The 19903-nt window shown below is 41.5% G+C and overlaps 1 protein-coding gene across 2 annotated transcripts in view; it reads right to left on the bottom strand.

The window, feature by feature from the left end:
* Nucleotides 1–3876: 3876 nt before the first annotated feature.
* The window catches only part of LOC147707969 (amine sulfotransferase-like), a 255175-nt gene continuing 239148 nt past the window's right edge, over nucleotides 3877–19903 (bottom strand). For both annotated transcript variants that reach the window (XM_086926781.1, XM_086926782.1), the window contains one exon: nucleotides 3877–4220. In XM_086926781.1, coding sequence (XP_086782907.1) covers nucleotides 4093–4220 — 128 coding nt within the window. In that variant the 3' untranslated portion in view covers nucleotides 3877–4092. The remainder of the gene's footprint in view (nucleotides 4221–19903) is intronic.

The following is a 19903-nucleotide window of genomic DNA, read 5'->3' as shown; positions in this document are numbered from 1 at the left end:
AAGAGAAATCTCCCCCTCACCAGACTTTAGGAAAGGATCAGCCTCCTCAGGGAACTGATCTTACCCCTGATGAAGGAACTGTCCCAGAGATTGTTAGGCCTGGCCTGACAGAGCCTCTGATGACAGTGGACCCTTCTCAGGTGGGATCCAGTCTGGAGCAGGTAACCTGCCCCTCTCTACCTTGCCTTAGTCAGCCCAGGGCTACAGAGGACAAGAAGGACAGTGAGCCCCAAAGGGCCCCCTGTCAAATAAAGCACCCCCATCAGCAGATTAGGGGCACCAAAACTAGTAGCCCTAGTAAGGTGAAAACTTTAAAAACTCCTGAGGGAGCCCCCTTAAAAGAAGTTAGGGACCTCCCCCAGATGGATATTGTTGGGCACAGCCAAACCTGGGACCCTAAGGGCCCAAACCTGAACTGTCCCTCCAGTAAGCCAAACAGAGGGACCCAGCCTCCAGCTTTAGGTAGCCAGAGGTTGACCCTGAGAGCACAGTGCAACTCAGTCAAAGAAAGAAAGGCACACATGGTGGAGAGTGATTGGAGGAAGCTGAGTCCTATAGAAGAATCTCACTTCAGTACTCCATCCCAACACCAGCCTTTAACTTTGCAAAGACACACCACAGATAGAGATTCCCTATGGTGGAGACCCTCAGATACCCTTAGGGTGAGGGATGGCTTAGTGGACCATGAGACAGGGGGTAACCAAGCCAGAGCTGGTACTTCCTTATATGGCCACTTAGGCAATATAGGCTTACCTGGACAAGGATAGCCTTATCTCCTTTCGTTTGAGGATGGGTTATGTAGGAAGGTGGATACCTGACTATGGTTACCCCAAAACATTTTGCCTGGTGTTTAGCTGGTTTGTGACATAGTTGGCCTGGGATCCTGCTATTCAGGGCCCCAGGCTGATTGCTCTCTCCTTAAAATGGACTCCATGTACCCTAGGTGCATAACATAATTGGAACTGGTTCACCTTATAGGCCCCTGTAACAGTGTACCCTAGGTACCCAGGGCATAGGTGCATCCAAGGCCTACCAGGGGCTGCAGCACGTATTGTGCCACCCCTGGCCTGGCCTGGCCTCCAGATTTGACACAACTGGCTGATCACTCAGCTGGGGTAAGTTGGTGTAATCACCTCTTACTTAGATATAGTATCCCTATATCTAACCTTAAACTGGACACATGTTAACCTGTAAGCCATTCCTATGGAAGGCCCCTGCAATCCTGGGGGCAGAGTGCGTGGTTACATGTGAGATGGTGCTCTAGCATGAGCTGAGCCTGTCTGCAGCTGTCGGGAACCACTCCCTAAGCTGTTCTGGGATATTGCCATACCATATACTCTTAGTGCATTATAATCCTCGCGGTTATATGCTATCTTTGGTTTGGCTTTATCAAAACATGTCGAGTAAGGTGTCATACGAATTGGAATACTATCCCCTCGACAGTTCTGTCGACGGGGATAGCATTCCACCCTTCTAGAGGGACACAACATGTGTGTAGCCTTAACCCCGGTTAAAGTTAACCAGAGCCTCAGCATCACAAAATGGATGCTGCCACCACAGACACGAGTCTGGCCTCCTGCTGCTGACCAAAACTCGGCAGATGGTGGCCTGGACAAAGGGTTTCCTGCCTTGGGAGGTGCGAGCACCACCCCAGACAGGGTTTTGTGTATTGGGTAGGACAGGGCTGAAAAGAATCAGACATGCCCGGGGCACACAAGGTGTCCCCGTGCATAGGCCAGTCCAAACCGGTCCTGGGACTTTCCAGACCCAGGGCTGGCGAGGAGCTGGACAAAGGAAAGGGGGTGTAACCGCCCCCCTTCCTGGTTCCTCCCAGAGGAGGGACCTAGTAGGTGATCCACCCCTCAGATTGGGAATAAGAGTGGGAGCAGTGCCATTGCACAGCAGATCATCCTGAATCAACTTTAAACAAAGAAGAAGACTGGACTTCGACATTCTGCTGCACAGAAGACTGAAGAGAATCTCCCTTGTGGCCTAGGAGTGGCCACCCTGTGAATACAGGCAGCAACCAGCAACTCGACGTCTGCTTTGCCGCCACCTCCCGCCGGAGCCCGAGCCCAGAGCCCAACAAGAACCAGACTCCCAGACCTCTCAGAGCCCGATCCACAATCCCTGCAAGGAAGGGACCCGTGGAGGCACCGAGTGACGTGGGACCGGACCTCTTAGAAGACACTCGAAAAGCTGACTGCGCAGCTTCTGAGGTATCCTCGACGTTGTGCTTTGAGGACTGAGAACCCTCACCACCGAGCAGCCCTTGCACCGAAGATCAGCCCTCCAGCATCTCCACGATCTGCGTGGGGCCCTTTTGCATTGTGCCACTCGACGCGCCATCCCGGCCATGAGCCACGTGGTCAGCGGCCATCTTGGCGACGAAACCGACGATTTACACAGCAGGTCTGGTTGCTCCAGACCTACCCAAGCTCCTGTAAAAAGGAGCACTCACTCTGACCTTGCTGGTCCGAGTGTTAAGCATCTTTCAATTCCTGCGTGGCTTGCATTAGCCAAGGCCGGTTTGCTCCGATCAGGTCGCCGACACCGCCAACAGCGAGAAGCCTGCGTGGGACAGCTCGTGACCGACTCCTGGACGTCCTCAACCCCCGGTGTCCACGTGGCTGCAGAGAGAAGCTACCCGACAACGCCTGTTTGCACCTGACATCGCCTGGTTCCAGTCTGGTTCCACGGTAGTCACTGGCTAGTGACTTTGAACATTGTCCCCTCTGCTTTCAGGTCTTCTTTACATCTTCAGATTCACCCTTGGATCCACCGGAACTCTTCACATCGAGCCGCCTGCAGCATCTTCAGCTCCAAGCACCATCGACCAGCGTGACGAAACCCGACACTACTTCGACCCTGTGCACCCGCTTCCTGTGGGTAAGGTAACTCAGCTCCGCCGGTGTTCCTACACTGGTACACATCTCAAGGGCCTGTGTCTTAAGTTTCAGCTCCATAGGTCACTCGGAAGGTTCCTAACTTTCTAACTTTGTACTTTTTACGCACAATAGACTTTACATTGGAAAGTGCGTGCACTTTGAACACTGCACCCGAGTCCCGCAGGCCTTTCCCGACTTAGTCACTGCTAGTCTCGAATAGCTCCAGCGATTCCCAAGGCCCTAGGCCTGTTCCCTTTCCGTTTGATATCTCTTATACCACTTTCTTAGTATATGGTTTAGGTGGCCCCTAGGGCTCATCCATATTGTGCAACTTTTGTGTATTTTAAACTGTCTTGTGATTTAACGCTTGTGCTTCTGTGCTCATAAAGAGTCCAGGGGATTTTATAGTTAATAAATCAATATATATTTTCAATATATATCTGTGTGGTGTCCCTTTCATTTGGTATTCAAGGGGGTTGTGTATGGTATTACAGCTGGCTTCACATGCCTTTCAGAGTTTAGCCTAAGACTGCTTTGTCCACGTTACCAATAGGATAACTGGTCTACAAGGTTGAATTACAACCATCATCATAAGGGTTGCTTGGCATGGTACAAAGTGATCACTAAGAATTAGTGAGCATTATATACCAGGCCAACTTCTCACACTAAAGAAATATTTAATGCTGCTCAAAATGCAAATTCAAAAGCGTGTTCTGTTGATTAGAAAACAAGGTGTAACGTCTCATGAATAGGGTCCTAGTCCCTTTTGCTGAACTTCAGTGTGCAACAAATGTGCTGACCTAAATATCGAATTATCAACTAACTGTGAATTAGATACTGGTACTGCAGTTTTTTATAAATTGTAAATGCGTTACTCAGGAGGGCACATAATTCTAACACAGTGCACATTGTAGCTAAACTATGTACACAAAAGTCATGGGGCGTCACTGCAAATCAAACCAGGTGAAAAATGATATTGACTTCATAGTGAACACTGAGTAGTAATCTTTATAATCAGGAGAGGTATGGATGATCAACAAGGACATTTAAATCAGGCCACAAGAAAGTTATCCCATAATAGGAAGAGGTACTATCATGCCAAAAAGCATAAATGGCGAACGCCACTTAATTCATAATGGAAACTGTCTTATTCTGATGCATCATCGTTAAAGTGGTCAAGCACATTGCCCTTGTGGCTACAAATTCAATTCTTATAATCCCAGATGAGCTTGATTGGAAGATGTTGCAGAGCCTTCATTTTCTCCTGAAACACGGTGTCAAATTTTTCATTCTGAGCTACGGTCATTATATTTTTCCAGTCTCCAACTTTACCTATAAAAACAAGATACAGCATGTTAGATAGTAAACGTCATCAAAGAAAGCGTAACCAGAAAAGAACAGAAAGGAAGTGGCTGAGTGCACATGGAGACTACGGGCTTGCATTGTTTTCTGATTTTTCTCAAAACAAATTAACTAAACAAGTAATATGATAGGATGCTTTATAAAATACCCCAAAATGAGGATTATGAAGGATACACATATTTGAGAATGATATTCAATGAGATTGACTTTCTAGGGGAAATGCTGTTAGGTAGACAAAGTTATGTTATTGGCATTTGTGCAACACAAAGTCTGCCATTATGATGTCTTCAAAGCAATTTCAGCAGTCCAAGGGCTTTTCACATGAATCTAAGGTAATGAATAAAGGATGTAGACTGATCCAATTTGTGATTATCTGTTACAACTATTGTGTTCAGGCCTATTGCTCAGTTAATTAGCTATCTCTTATTCATTGAACTACAGTTATATAGTTTTGGTATTTCAGCATTATGGTCTTAGGGTTTAATAACATTCTTAGGCACAGTCTAGGTAGATAGACCTGCCCATTTCTGAGTGCATGTCGATGTGTGTATTATTTCCTTATGATAAGTGTTGCTGGCTACCGGTATCGATGACTCTATGGGCCCCATTAGAATGGTGGGCGGATCGCCCCCGCCTGGCCGGCGGTAGCCACCGCTGGCCCGGCAATGGCGATCCACCCGCCATCCTCCCGTAAAAGACCTCCGCCATATTATCATGGCGGGGGGTCCGCGGCGGACGGAAAGACCGTCCGCTGCTTTGCTGCCCGGTCGAGAAGGCAACCGGGCGGAAAAGGGTTTAATATGGTAGCGGTGTCTGAAAGACACTGCTATCCATATTACAATGTGGCCTTTCACATGCCTGTCCGTGGTGGCATTGCTGCCATGGAAAGGCATGCGGAGTCTGCTTGGGGGGCCCGTTGCGGGCCCCCATGGTCCCCGGGGGTAGGGGGTGCACCTATTGTACCCCCTGCCTTTCAATGAACAATGTGCCAGGCACCACGTGGTGCCTGTCATGTTATGCATTGAAAAGCACAACATGCATTTTCAGCATAGGGGCGGGTGGTGCTTTCAGCATCGCCCGCCCCCAATGTTAAAAATGCGGGATGCGCCCGCCAGTGTGGCGGGTGCATCCTAATGGGATGTGCGGGACCGCCGCTAGCATTGCTTGCGGTCCCATTTCCCACTGGTATGGCGGGCGGACTAATGTGCCCCTTTTTGTCTTTTGGATTCTTCGGATGATTGAGTTTTGTCCATTGTGTTTTATTGCCTATTTTTAAGTTTGGAAAATGAATTTTATTTGTACTGAACAAACAAAGCCTGATATTATTTTGACCATCAATATAAAAAAAGAAATGAAATTGACAGTAAGACCAACATTATTGTAAACATTTCTCAAAATATTTTTGGAAAAGAATATATTATATGAACCAGCAATTAAATATGATTACAAATTCAGGCTAAGTAACATTTTAAGGATAAACGTAAGGAAAGAATTAATGATAAAGTTGACAACAAAGAAAAAGAAAAAGTGGTCATAGTGCTGCTAAAGGCTGATTATATGGACAGATATATATTAAACTAATGAGCAGTAATCAGAATAAGTTTGGAATGGAAACGAAATAGAACATTAACTGGAATCATATGAGATTAAATCAGAATACAAAGCTAGGATGCAATGCTGCACACTTCTTTAAATTATTGGATAATGGAAGCCAATTTTTTTTCATAGACAATCTCAAGGAAGCAAGTTTATAAGTACTCAATTGATGGTTATAGCAAACATTATTACTCCAAGCCTTAAGTGTAATTCGAACACATAATGTCCAAATTTGAAGGTATAACTTGAAGAGCTACAGCAATTAAAAACAGTTTGCTCAATAAACTATTGCGATTTAGATAACTGTGAGGCATGAAACATATTAGTAGCCGAAAAAAGGGATCTGAAAGTTACAAATACATCATATTCTGTTACATTCTCTTTTCCAGAAACTGTGTGTATTAGTACCATAGAAAAACATATGAAGGTAAGTACCACTGTCTGTATCACAAATCCAGCATATAGCATAAACCACATTTCATTGTATGTAATAGAACAGCATATAGAGCAAACTATGTTAGATTATGTATGAGGATTGAGTCCAACCAGCTGAATGAGAGGTATCCTATTTGTTTTTTATTCCAGACTTTGCCAGGCAATGAAAATTGTAATTCAGATACCAAGGCAACTCCTTACAGAATTTAATTCTCTTAATCTCAGGAGAGATTCATAATTTATAAATCAATTAAGCATTGGGCCATTGAACTGGAGTTGGTATCTCAGAAATGTTGAAACACTCCAAATCGGTTTAAAGAGCACTAGTATACTTAGCATATTAAGTGAATGTAATTTTAGAAGGATTATATGTATACACTATCTCTATAAAGTAAATGATATTGCTACCCTGCAGAATCCGAGAACTAACAACATTCATTTATAAAGCTGTGGGGCATATTAGCAAGAACCTCATTAAAATTATTGCTGTTTTAGCGGCAGGAAACTGCAGCTTAAACGGCGATAATGGGCTTGCTAATATGCGTTATAGAATTCCAATAGAAGCCCAGGTTAGATGGGCAGGACATCTAACCTGGGCTTCTATTGGAATTCTATAACGCATATTAGCAAGCCCAATATCGCCGTTTTAGGAGCAGTTACCTTCCGCTAAAACAGTGATAATTTTAATGAGGTTCTTGCTAATATGCCCCCTATGTTTCCAGAATGAAGTTCCATACTTAAATGTAGGGCTATTAATAAAGCAACACAATGGAGAATCTATGTCCATTATCTGAGGCTTTACTAGAGTAAAAGAATATAGAGAAAGGCCAGATCGTGGAGGGCTGTGACATAAAAATAGCATATTTAAAAGAGAAGGGATGTATTTATGCAAACTGATCTAGAGAATAAAAAATACATTCATAAACCTGCCTTGAGTCCTTGAGAAGAATAAGGGTTTGTTTTACAACAAATACAGCATAGCATTTAGTAAAGTCTGGAAAATTAACATGTCCCTTTAGGTTTATTTTGTTTATCTACAGCTACCCTACACTTCTTTTTATCCCATAACTATTTAGAAAGAATATCAACAATTGAACTAGGTAAAACTCCATAATGGGAAGGAACATTATTTTCTCATATCTAGTCTTCCACAAAAAGATAGGACAAGTGGCAACCACTTATCTTTGAGATTAACAACTTTAGTTTTTTAACATTAATATGTAGTTTATCTTTAATGGAATTAGAATACCCCATATCAATGCATAATATTTCACTGGTATTCCTTGTGTAACAAAATATCTGAAAGGTTACTTTAACACAATATTTGCTTAAAGGTATAATGTCTGACTACTGTACATAATGGTGAAGAATAGATTGACTTTGACATAAAAAGCAAAATATCATGCATGTAGGCAGTAAATGTAATATTTTGTTTTTTTAAAGTGATTTCAGAGTACGCAGTTGACCTTCTGATGCTTTCTAAAATAGGCTCCAGAGCAAGAACAATAGAAAGACAACACCCTTGTCTAGTACCCCCATTTAATTGAAAATAATTGGACTGAATACTATTAACTGAAGAAATTCAACTGAAGATACTCAAAGGACGAGCCCACCCTATCCCTAGAGCCTTGAGACCCTTGAGGGTGAGTAGCGGCATTTTACCAACCTTGATTGGTTGATTGATTGATTGAATATATTGGTGAAAAGTAAAGGAGATAAAGGAGTTTTAAAAATGTATGAATAAAACCATTCAATGTAATTATCTGTGAAGGAATTTCCAGTTAAACTTATCAGATGCTTTTTCTGCATTTTGTATTATAGCAGCTATGGGATCTATGGATTTTTAGAAACTGTGATTAACATTTTAAAATGTTGTAGAATTATATGGTAGGACCCCATCTATTGCAAATCTAGAATGGTCTAGCCCTACACACTGCAGAAGAACCTTTTATAAAGTTACGGCTAAAATGTCTGCAACTATTTTGTCGTCTATAATAGTTAGAATTAGGGGCCTATAATTCTTACTTAAGCAATGATCCCTATAGTTTTTGAGAATAAGATCAATTATGGCCTCTATGAAGATACCTTCTGACTTATCTTGAGATAAAGTAATCAAATAAAATAAATAGATAAGGGACCAAGCAAGCATCGCTGTAAGAAAATAATTCTGCTGTAAAAGCTCTCTGCCCAGGAACTTTACCTCTAGGGAGTTTGTCAAAAGTGTCTCTTTTTTGTAAATCTTATTCCATTAACAGATTGTTGAAGAGTTTCTTGGTAAAGTATCAAAATAGGATTTTAACAACATTTCATTAGGAGTAAATTCAGGGTAATACAGTGTCTCTGAAATCTGGCGCAGTTAGCGATGTCAGTATCCTGATACATATTCTTCCCACATTCATCCAAAACGCTATTTATTCAAAGCTTTTCCTTACTTTCAGAACCATGGGCTGGGGAATAAGCTGAGTATTCTCTGCAGTCAGGGTTGATATGTCTCCATGAATCTATAAGCACTCTGAGAAATAACTCCGTTAAAGGTTTGTTGCATTTAATTAGGGACAGTTCTAAGCTTTAAATTACTCCTGAAGAAAGGATCCATGAACTGGTTGCAATCCCTACCTAATATGAGGTTATCATCCGGATACGTTAATAATTTAGAAAAAAGATTTCTCCAAAAGGAAGTGTCAATATGAATAAGTCAGTAAACATTGCATAAGTGATATCATTGAATCTATATATAATCAAACCCATATCCATTTGGAATCACATTCACTGAAAAAGACATAACATTTTTAACTACTTTCAGTTAAACGAGCCCTCAATTCTTATTTTGTAAGGAAGGTGAATAAATTACTCATTGTTTCTTCAGATTACTAATATCCTCATTAGACCTATGGGTGTCTTGAACTATTACTTTTTCCTACAATCACATATAATTTGTTTTTTATATGCTTCTTTATATAACTTAGTTTTATTTGTTTTTCATGTCTCTACTCCTCTTGTGGAATCTCAGCTGTTTGTATGTATATCCCAATGTTTCTTCATCGGGATATTTTGCTTTCTGTTACTTCAGTACCTGTATATGTTTTTATAGGGAAGTTGCTTTCAGTTAATTTTGCCTTTTTATTCTTCTTCCTTAGCTGATAATTGTTAATTTCTCATTCCTTCTTTTTTGATTTATTTTTACATTTTCTTACTTAAGTAGTATCTTTCAGAAATATTATTTTTACTGCACCACCTTTTGCCCTTCTTCTTTGGTGTTTCAGCTCATTTTCCCAATAGGGATGACATTGTCTAGTTTCTTCTGTTCATGTCGTAATACTTGAATTTTAGGATTTTTTCTTTCTATCTTATTTGTTATGAATGGTTGTTCTTTCTCTTTTCTCTTCTTTTCTTATTTTTTCCTGTTGCAGCTGTTTTACCTCAATATGTTTGGGAGAGAAATAATACCTGTCATATGTATTCAGTTTTATGTCTAAGTTAAGGATAGTCACCTGGAACGTTAAAGGCATCGAAAACTATTTTAGGACAAAAAGCTTAGACTCATTCTATTGCATACTAATATTTGGAGAGTCATTATGGAAACATTAAGTAAGCCAATTATAAAGTTAGATGATTAATACTGATTGTGTCCAAGGCAGTATGTATATTGTGCTATGTTGGATGTTTTTGTGTTGGTTTCTACCTGTGTCCTAACATTCAAAATTGTTTAGTGGCACATTTCTATGTTTCTTGCTGAATAGCAGTTGTTTTGTTGGACAGGTAACATTTTACATGATTCCCCAGGATTTTGCTTCTGCTTGTTTTTCTGGCATATTATCTTTAGGGAGCTGAGGCATGAAATACCTGCCTGGTGCATGCTCTCTTCACAAAAAACAAAAATACATTTTGGAATTCATTTGGCATATTTGACCTTTTGGTAAATCCATTCTAATGTGTCCAGTGATTGAGCAGGCTGCACACTGGTCACAGTACAGAGAAAGCTGTGGAAGACCTTCCTACCACTTACATCTGTAGAAAAGCTGCAACATGTAGCACTCCAGGATATGCCTGTATCTCAAAAAGAGAGATTAAAGTAATTTTGGCAATACAATAACCAGATTTAGCCCTTTTATAAGAGAGCTATACTTATGTGTCACAAAGGTATGTAGAACTACTTACATGGGTGCAAACGGTGTTTGTGTCTGATTTGGTATGGCAAATGTTGCATAACTGCCAGGCATCTGAGACTTTTCTCAGTGTAGATATTGCCAGCAATCCGTTTTTAGAATTTTTTTGAGGAAAACTGTTAGAAAGACATACAATCCGACTAATGGGACTCGATACTCAGCTATTGCAATTTCATACTTATTCAAAGCACGAAAATGCAGAATAGTGGATAGCACTACACTGGCAAAAACCTACACTGTGCGGTGTCTGAATTGCTCCAGGCAATATTACCACATTTACGTATTACCCTCTGAGAATGAGACCCAGAGTGTTGAAATCTGAAAAGTAAAATGTTCTCCCACTTGCATGCTTAAAGCTCACACAGCTTCACAGTATAAAAACAATGTTGTGTAAATAAGAGTTTTTAGGTTTTACATTTTGCCTAAAACCAATTATCAATAACTCCTGTTAAGAACTATACACAGCTTTCATTTTTGGAATGTGTAGACTCATCGGCATATAAAATTCAGTGAAAACATTAGTCTTTTGTTAGCTGCCGTGCTAAACTGATTTTTTTAAAGTTATCACATAAGTTTGATAAATGTTTATTCAGTGCAAACAGGTTGCTTAAAACGTTCTCAATAGCAGAGCCTGCAATGCCATCATGATAAGTGGCATTGTTCACACATCATGTTTCCTGGAGCTTTGTGGCCAAGTGACTGATTTAAAGGAATATCACACAAAAGGGTTTCTGGCAGATTGGTCATTTTGCAGTCCACATCTGCTTGTCAAAGAAACCTATAAATATATTTCCCCAGGACAGACAGATGTGGCACATATGTCACAATCAACGGTACCACATTCTATAGTCCTTCAAATGTGTTAATACATGTATTCACTTAATTCGGAGTTTCGGAAAGTGTCAATTTTCCTGTTATAGTCACTACAGGTTGCAGTTAAAAATGCATTGTGGAGTATAAGAGTGTAGAAAGAGAGCACGCAGTGGGTGATCTAACAGAATGTGAGTTAAGATGAGCTTATAGGTTTAGCTCAATAGATGCCACTATCTCCTCAACCATTCTGTGGGATAGAAGCTTGAATGAATCTGTCTTCAACTGAATCAGAAATAATTTGTCCCTTAAAATTGCATCATTTTATCTTCGGTCTACACAGACACACATACACACATGTTCACCCACACACATACACACATGTTCACACATACACATGTTCACATATATATATATTTAAGTATAATTTTACCTTTTAAATATTTAACTGAAAAGTAAATAATTTAACAGTTTACATTTAATTTAATTTATTGTGAATTTATTTTAATTCTTAGTATGTATCTGTTGGACTTGGCCCTTTTTGGCTAAAGCTCCTTAAACTTTTTGCCTTCCTCCTAGACCTTTTTCTGACATGATGTTGCCGACTTAGAGGTTTTGGGCACTTTGCCACTGCTGATCAGTGTCAAAGTGCAAGTGCTCCTTGTATAAAGTGTTATGGTAATTAGTTGTCCATAATTGGTATGGTTGTCTTACTAGGAAAGTCCCTAGTAAAGGGTACTATGTGTGCCAGGGCTGGTAATGCAAATGCTACTAGTGGGCCTGCAGCACTAATTGTGCAACCCACACAAGTAGGCCTAAACATAGATCTCAGGCCTGCCACTGCAGTGCCTGTGCGTGGTTTGTTATCTGCCTTGTTGTCCTGACAAGTGCACCGACTTGCCAGGCCTTACCCTTTCCTTTTTATGCACATCAAACACCCCTATAGTAGGCCCAAGGTATCCCCCTGGGCAGGGTGCATTGTATGTGAAAGGTAGGACATATACTGAAGTGTGTACCATGTCCAGACAGTGAAATACTGCCAAATTCATTTTTCACATTTGAAAGGCCATCTTGCCCATAGGACAGAATGGGTAATGCTGTGTCCCATGTTTTCTGCATATTTTCCCATAGGTGTAAGATCAAGAGATGGAGTTTAGTGTGCCTGAACTTAGAATTTAATAACACATCTCTTTGTGAAGATGGTTTTTAAATTGTATGTTTAGAAACCACGCTTTTGGAAGTGGCTGGTTTCTTATCCTAAACCATCCTGTGTGCCTCTGCCTGGTTGTGTATTGATTATCTTGGTTTGGATGTGACAGGGTCTGGAGAGTGTCCTGACGCCAGGGAGGAGGGGGTGAGACAGCAAGATGGCGGGGTAGACGTGTCTTACCTCGGCTCCCGGTCCACACCACATTCCTGAGTACATACGTACCGCCACAGCTATTCAACTCACAGCTATGGGCTCCCGACCTGATGTGGACCCTCTAGAGCAGGAGCAGGGGTCTCGTGGAATCAAGCAGATGACCTGGTGAGAGGAGCCGGAGTCTGGGAGCTCGGTGAGGGACTTGCACAAAATGGCAGCTGCCACTAGCTACTTGGGGAGAGCGCGCTAAGCGTTGGGAACCCCCTCGTTGCAGCCAGACGGGTGCAGAGAAGCCCATCCCCTCTCCTTGCCTCCCGTTGCAGTGATGTGTGGACAGCAGAGTGCCACGCCTAAGATTGTCGGGGTCCGGAGTCGCGATCGCGGAGCTCAACAAAATGGCAGCCACCACCCGCGAGGTGCACAGACAACGCTGAGCAGTGGGGGTCTCCTTCCCTTACAGCTTGGGTGGCACAGGGGGCCCATTCCTTCTTCAACAACACCGCAATTGAGGCAGGTGGAGTGCGTTATAAGTGTTGAAGAGTGAGCTGCCTGGCGATTGGTGCCGCAATGCTATGGGACAATGGAAGGCAGCAAGTGAAGCGGACCCCTCATTGAGCGGTGAGCAGGGGAAGCCTCCTAACTGATTTTTGTCTTGTAACAAATGTAACTTGTAACCTGTAACTCTGATCCTCATGTAAAGCACTCTGATACCTCCCAGTCTAGCCAGCGCTGTATAAAACTCAAATAAATAAAATAATAATTAAAACAGGCTGGCCTGCATTTGATGTGGAGGGAGGAGTAGCCCACTGGATGTGAAGAGGACTGTGTTGCTGCCACCAAAGGATGGCTCCACCTCCTGCGAAGCGTCTGGGGCCCAGACCCTCACTATCTAAGTAAGAGGGTAGGCACTGACAGGAAGTAAACCGGGCCTGGTTTGGACCAGGCTCAGAGCCCCCTGAACAAAAAGACTTCAAAACCATTTAGGGGTATAAATGTGAGAGCTGAAACCCTTGAACTGAAGACTGAACTCAAACTTGAAAAAGGATTGAAACTACTTTGTGATCAAGAGGACCTCTCCCAAGGAAGAACAGCTGAAGAGACTGAAGAGAAGGACTACCCTCGCTGTGTGTTCCGGGGCTGGGCTGCAGTTTTCTGATTTTACTAAGGAGAGGACAAGGCACTTTTCTGTGTGCTATGGTCTCCTGCTTGAAAGGACTTTGCTGTATGCTGTGTCCTGAAGTAACTTGTCTCCAAGGGTCTGAGGGGAGCTGGCTCCCTGTAGTAGAAACTCAGGAACATAAAAGTATGTGTGTGATTTTTGCAGCCTTGGACCTTCATGAGAATTTCCCTGTGACCGTGTGCCCTAGAGCAATCTTGCTCTCTGCTTCGATCGACAGCATGACCAGAAGTGCTGTGATCGTTTTCCCCATCGTCCCAGACTGTCGTCCCTTGGGGGAGCCGTGAGAAATCACTGGCACAAGCCCGAACATGCCTTTGCCAAGGAGAGACCTGTGAACCTTCACCATCGTGGGTCCAAGGTCCTTTGCCCAAGATCAATGGAGTAGCGCCGGGAGCCGATCAGCTGCGAGGCCGTTGCCTGGTAGCCCGACTCTCACTGTGAGGAGCAGCCGCCGCCAACCCGAAGCCACACAGCGGAACCCCCAAGCCGCGGGGAGAAGAGATAGAGACTGTACCCCCCAGGTAACGCTCAGCCTGCGTGCGTTTGTCACCGCCTGTGGCAGAGTGCGTGCTACAAGAGACTGCTCTCAACCTTTACAATCTTTGCAGCGCGAGCCTCTGCTCAAGTCAGCATCTTGCCCCTACTCACCGAGGAATGGCAGTAGCGCAGTCAGATTGGGGAGCTGCACTTTGCTTCCTTCGTAATAGGATTGGGGCATATTTTGGCAATCACTGACCGCGAGTCACTCAGGAGTGACATAGAGACCTTCACAAGCACCACAATCGGTGGCGAATTCCTTTTAAGATCTGCATTAGTACTTACACTAGGAACTGCCTTATCAATTGTTTTTACAATCCACATTAGTACATGCACTACAAACTGCATTAATATTTGCTTTTACGATCCACATTAGTACTTGCATTACAGACTGCATTATTACTTGCTTTTACGATCTGCATTAGTACTTCCACTACGAACTGTCTTATTAATTTTTTTTACGATCCGCATTAGTACGTGCACGACGAACTGCATTATTTTTTGCTTTAGGACCAGCATTTGTACTTGCATTTAGGACTGTCTTATTTCTACATTATAAACTGCATTACGAACTGCATAGCATTGCATTAGGACTGCATTAGATCATTGTGAACTGCTCATTATTACCGCAAGAACCTACAAGTGAATGTTGGCCTAATAACCGTCCCAGTGAAATATTACAAATACGCATTTGCTGGATATTTTTATTGTTTGGTCTCATCGTATCTCTTCTTGATAAAGATACTGCTATTTTCTGAAATCAGTGTGGTGTCCATTTGTGGTGTGATTATCACTGTGTTATTGGGAGTGTGGTTGCAAATACTTTACACATTGCCTTTGAGATAAGCCTGGTTGCTTGTGCCAATCTACCAAGGGGTGAGCATGGGTTATCTAAGAGTGTGTCCATCCTTTCCCTGACTAGAAGCAAGGGTCCCTATTTGGACTAAGGTACCTACCTCAGCCAACTAGAGACCCCCAGTTAGGTCTAGTAGGTGCTTTCACCCCTTAACGTCCTTGAAGCAAAAGCTATTGTCTCTTCACAACCATCACCTCCCTTTTGGATGAGAAGTGCTCTAAGCCAACATTTCATTAATGTTGAAAAGTTTAAGGGGCAAGCATGTACAATCCCTTGCTTAATCAACTCCAAATTGTTGTTACAGTCGTCATCCAACACATATTTAAAAATGTTCATCAACAAATTCCCCATGGATGCTGTTTTGCTGGAAAAATTGCTAACATATTTGGCATGGTATTCCACCAACCCCAAATGAGAACGAAGCTGATCCTTGTTCAAAGGTGTGGGTGCATTCTGAATAGCTTCAACGATCTTCAACTCCTTTGTGCGAAATATGATGACCAAGTTAATCAACTCCCTCTTGAAGAAATTTGCATTTTTCGATTCTCAACGTTAAACCATTAGATCTGATAGTGATTAAGACATGCTTAACCCTCTCATCGTGTTCTGACTCAGTCTTCCCATAAATCAGAATGTCATCCTGAAAAAATACGACTCTAGCAATGTCTTTGAACAAATTGTTTATCAATCACTGGAACACTGCTGAAGCCAAGGTTTTTGCAAAATATATATGAATATCCATATAAATGCATGTGTATGCACTTCAAAATATACCATGCTAAGATAACTCACATTAACATGAGGCCTGGAGCTCCAAAGGGCTTCCTATCTGATCTTGACTAGACAAGCTTCTACATGCTATTCTGTAACCCCTTAGAGGTCACTTTGCCTGTCCTGACTACATGATATTTTTTAATCTGGTTGGGAAAGTTGCTTACATGGTGCTGAGCCAGCCTTTCTGGTCTGCCCATATCTGGGTGTTTATAATTTGCATGGTGCAGATATTGTACATCCATGTTAGCCATATTTGGCTTGGTGCCTTATTCTATTTCCGCTGACATAGCATTGCTAAACTATATAGCACCCAGAAACCAGCCACTCTGGGAAGAAGCGGTCTGAGAGCCCCTAAGGCAGGAGATCTTATTTCTTCCTTGCTAATTAGCAATGATGCATGCTTTGGTACCAATAAATACATTTCACTCTGTTTTTGAGCAAACCTGCTATGTCTGGTGAGTTTCATTCATTTGCTCCTGGGAGGGTGCCAGTATTTCCTCATCACAATGGTGTCAGAAAGTGGGACTTTGGAGGACTGTGATGTCACCAGTCGGTAAGTGAGATGTAAGCTAAATAACTAACTTGCCTTGCTGCAAGTGGCCTTTCAGCCTTTCAAATGTGTATTTAACAAATAGTATTAATAAAAGGGCCATTGACTGGCATTTAAAATAGACAGGGGACTGTAGAAAATGTTTTTAACCCCTTCGATGCTTGTGACGCAACCATTCCGTCATCAGTCACAGTTGAGCTGTGCTGATGACAGAATAGTTCCGTCACGACCACACCCTGTTCTGGAATGTCCAGCACAGGGGGGGAACTCGTGCAGCAGCCAAGGTGTTAAAATATTCTCTGTATCAATACACTAATTGATATGTGGCATTCACTGCAGGAGAGCCTGGGTTAGAGAATAATTTATGTGTACCCACACATATAAGAAGTAGTGAAACAGGTGACTGATAAGTAACTAAGTTACTTTATGTCAATAAATATTGACAAAGGGCTAGACCCTTCGGGGGTTTTATAAAAATCATTTGCAGGAGACCCTATGCTATGATGGGGTATTGATGTAACCCACAAAAATAAACCCTCCCAGAATATAGTGAGTGGAGCTTCTGATTTGCGGGTTGCACCGGAACACATAGAAGTGATTGTGAATTATGCGTAGGTATGTCATGGATGAATGACTGCATTTGAATAGGGTTTGATCTTCAGTACTGGACCTCTATGTTTCCTTGAAATGTTTATTTGATTTATATAAAAAATGGAGCGCATTAGTGCATTAGAAAAGCAAATGGGGTTTATGTGATGTCCCTGGCTGGCCTATAACTTTTGATTTTTCACTTTTTAACTTATTCTATCCACTACCTAACAACTTTTCCTTTGTAGGAGACCTTTTGTATTTATCTTCCATGGTAAGCGTACATTGTGAGTAAAAAGCACCTTTCACAAGAACGGATCTCAGATGAAAATAATGGTAAGCTCACTAGAAAGCTGTTTAAAAAACTGGAAGGAGATAAAAATTCTAATATAGGTAAGAATATAAATTATATACACTATGTTAAGTAGCTGCACGCTACTATGGAAAGTGTAGATGTGTGAACATTAAATTATTATATTCCCACATTGACAAAAATTAGAATTAAAAATTGAGGCAGAGCATTCCATATATAAAGCGAATGGACTTTGCATACATTGTCCTGTCTTTCATAGAAGATATTTTGTGTTTGATTGTTTCTGTACATAATTGATGTATTAACAGGGATGTGGAATTTAATAAAATATCTGCTTGTCCATCGGGCAGGTTGCTTCATATATTTAACTGTCCTGTAACAAAATCCACTTGTCCTTTTTGTGCCATGCAATGCTGCGACAAATTATGCCAGCAATCTCATTATATAAGTTCTGATATAGCATCTCTGATTATGCCAGGGCTCATCCCATAGTAGGGTTTGAATTTTAGCAATTCCCTTATTTTGCAACATTTCTGCAGGTCTGCATACTGGGGCTGAAGTTAGTGGTAAGTAAAAGTTCCAGGGTTGGAAGGTCCTTTTGAGTCTGTGTAAACCTACTAACTTGCATGTTTAAGGGTTTTATCCAATTCTTCTCTAATCTTTTCTCATAATGAAAAAGGTTGGACATTTACTCTGAACAGTGGCAGACGTAAAACTTCTTCCAGGTTTAGGAAAAATGTGGTTGGAGGAAAAGTGAAAATGGAAACATTCAGATTTTCACATGAGCAAATCTACACATGCAAATTTGCTCTTGGAAAAATGCAGTTCACAAATATGTTCTAGGAGTCCTATTTCTTGGCCTACTTCTGTAAATTCTTGTGAATTCAAGGAAACTGTATATATGCAAGTATATACCATGGATGCACTTTTGAGACTTTCTTTAATAATTGGGCATCTAATTAGGCCTGGCGTTAACAATGACCTTTTCTGTATATTAAAATTCCACCTGTCACTCTCTCTCTCTCTTTCATAAGGAGCATAATGACACACAAAGTAGTTTTGTACAGTGCCCCGAACTCCTATGGTAATGTGTACTTTTTGAGACCAAAAACAATTTTTGCTTTTGCCAATGCTTGTTAGAATGGTGAGGACCCAGCAGCTCCAACATAGATATGGTTTTGCAAAAACAATGCCTAAACAAGTCACGTATTGAAAAGAAAAACAAATGACTGACCTCCAATTTCAGACCTACTGGCTTTGTCAATGCTTGTCTATTTTTTTCCTATAATTGTATTTCAACTGGTTAAACTGATTTTTCATTGTGAATATTTTTGGGAAATACTAGCATACATCAACATGTTTTCTAAATAATGCTGCAAAGATATGGTACCTAAAATATTACAGTAGTTTAGCGAAATGTGTTTTTTCCTACTTTTTCCCATTTTTTGTGAACGTTTTATTTGGAAAGCAAAGAATCATCACACTGGTTGATATGGGGCTTAGACATTTGTGGGAGGATCAAGTAGGGAGTTTGTTTCCATCAAAATAAGATTATAAGAAAGCATACTGGAGTGTGGTATTCATCAAGTCCATGTCACTTACACAAAATACTTCCCTTATTGGTATTTTTATGGAGCACAAGTTTGAAACAAGGTTTGAAGCATACTGAAACTTTAATTCCAGACCATGTGACAGGAAACTGTATCATCAGTTTAGAGTAGCCTCACAACCTATACATCAAAATGGCAAAATGTAATTGATACCAAATGCTCTTTATGCCTAACGATGGATGAGGGGAACATCCTTTACGACGAAACTTTAACAACGCGGTACTGTTACCGCGCTACTTTTAAAACGCAAGTCGTTACAACGACGTGCACTGGGGGGCGCTCTTGGATATTAAATAGTTTAATTTACTATCCAACTCCTTTCCTAGAGTCCACGGGGACTGGAGTTGGAATAGTAAATAAAACTATTTACTATCCAGCGCCCCCAACGCAAGTCGTTGTAACGACTTGCGTTGTAAAAGTAGCGTTGTAACGGTACGCGTTGTCAAAGTACGCGTCGTAATGTCATACACCCGATGGATGAGTTTATCATGCACATATTGTTTGTATGCCCAGCATACAAGTGCCCCAGAGATAAATGGAAAAAGCCGATCTGCTCTAATCTTGGTACAAGATCAAGCAAAACTGTGCTTCGCATACTAAAAACAAATTTGCATGAAGATATAGTAATAGCAATGGCCACATTTTTGAACAGTATGTGGGACATACGAAGGAATAACATGAAGAAATTAGGTGGCACAATTTCCAAACCTGTTTTTTATGAATTTTTAAGTGTTACCCAGGCATACAAAAACTAATTTTATAAGGGTGTACCTTATACATACCTGACCCCCACCCCTGGGATACCTAGGGGAGACCCTGGGGGTCACTAATATGCCAAAACATTGTAGGTTATCCAATTTGTAAGTGCCCCTACC

This window comes from Lissotriton vulgaris, chromosome 6 (assembly GCF_964263255.1).
Source record: "Lissotriton vulgaris chromosome 6, aLisVul1.2, whole genome shotgun sequence".
Taxonomy (NCBI): domain Eukaryota; kingdom Metazoa; phylum Chordata; class Amphibia; order Caudata; family Salamandridae; genus Lissotriton; species Lissotriton vulgaris.
Note: the sequence above shows the minus strand (reverse complement) of the source record. Positions and strands in the feature narration are given on the sequence as shown.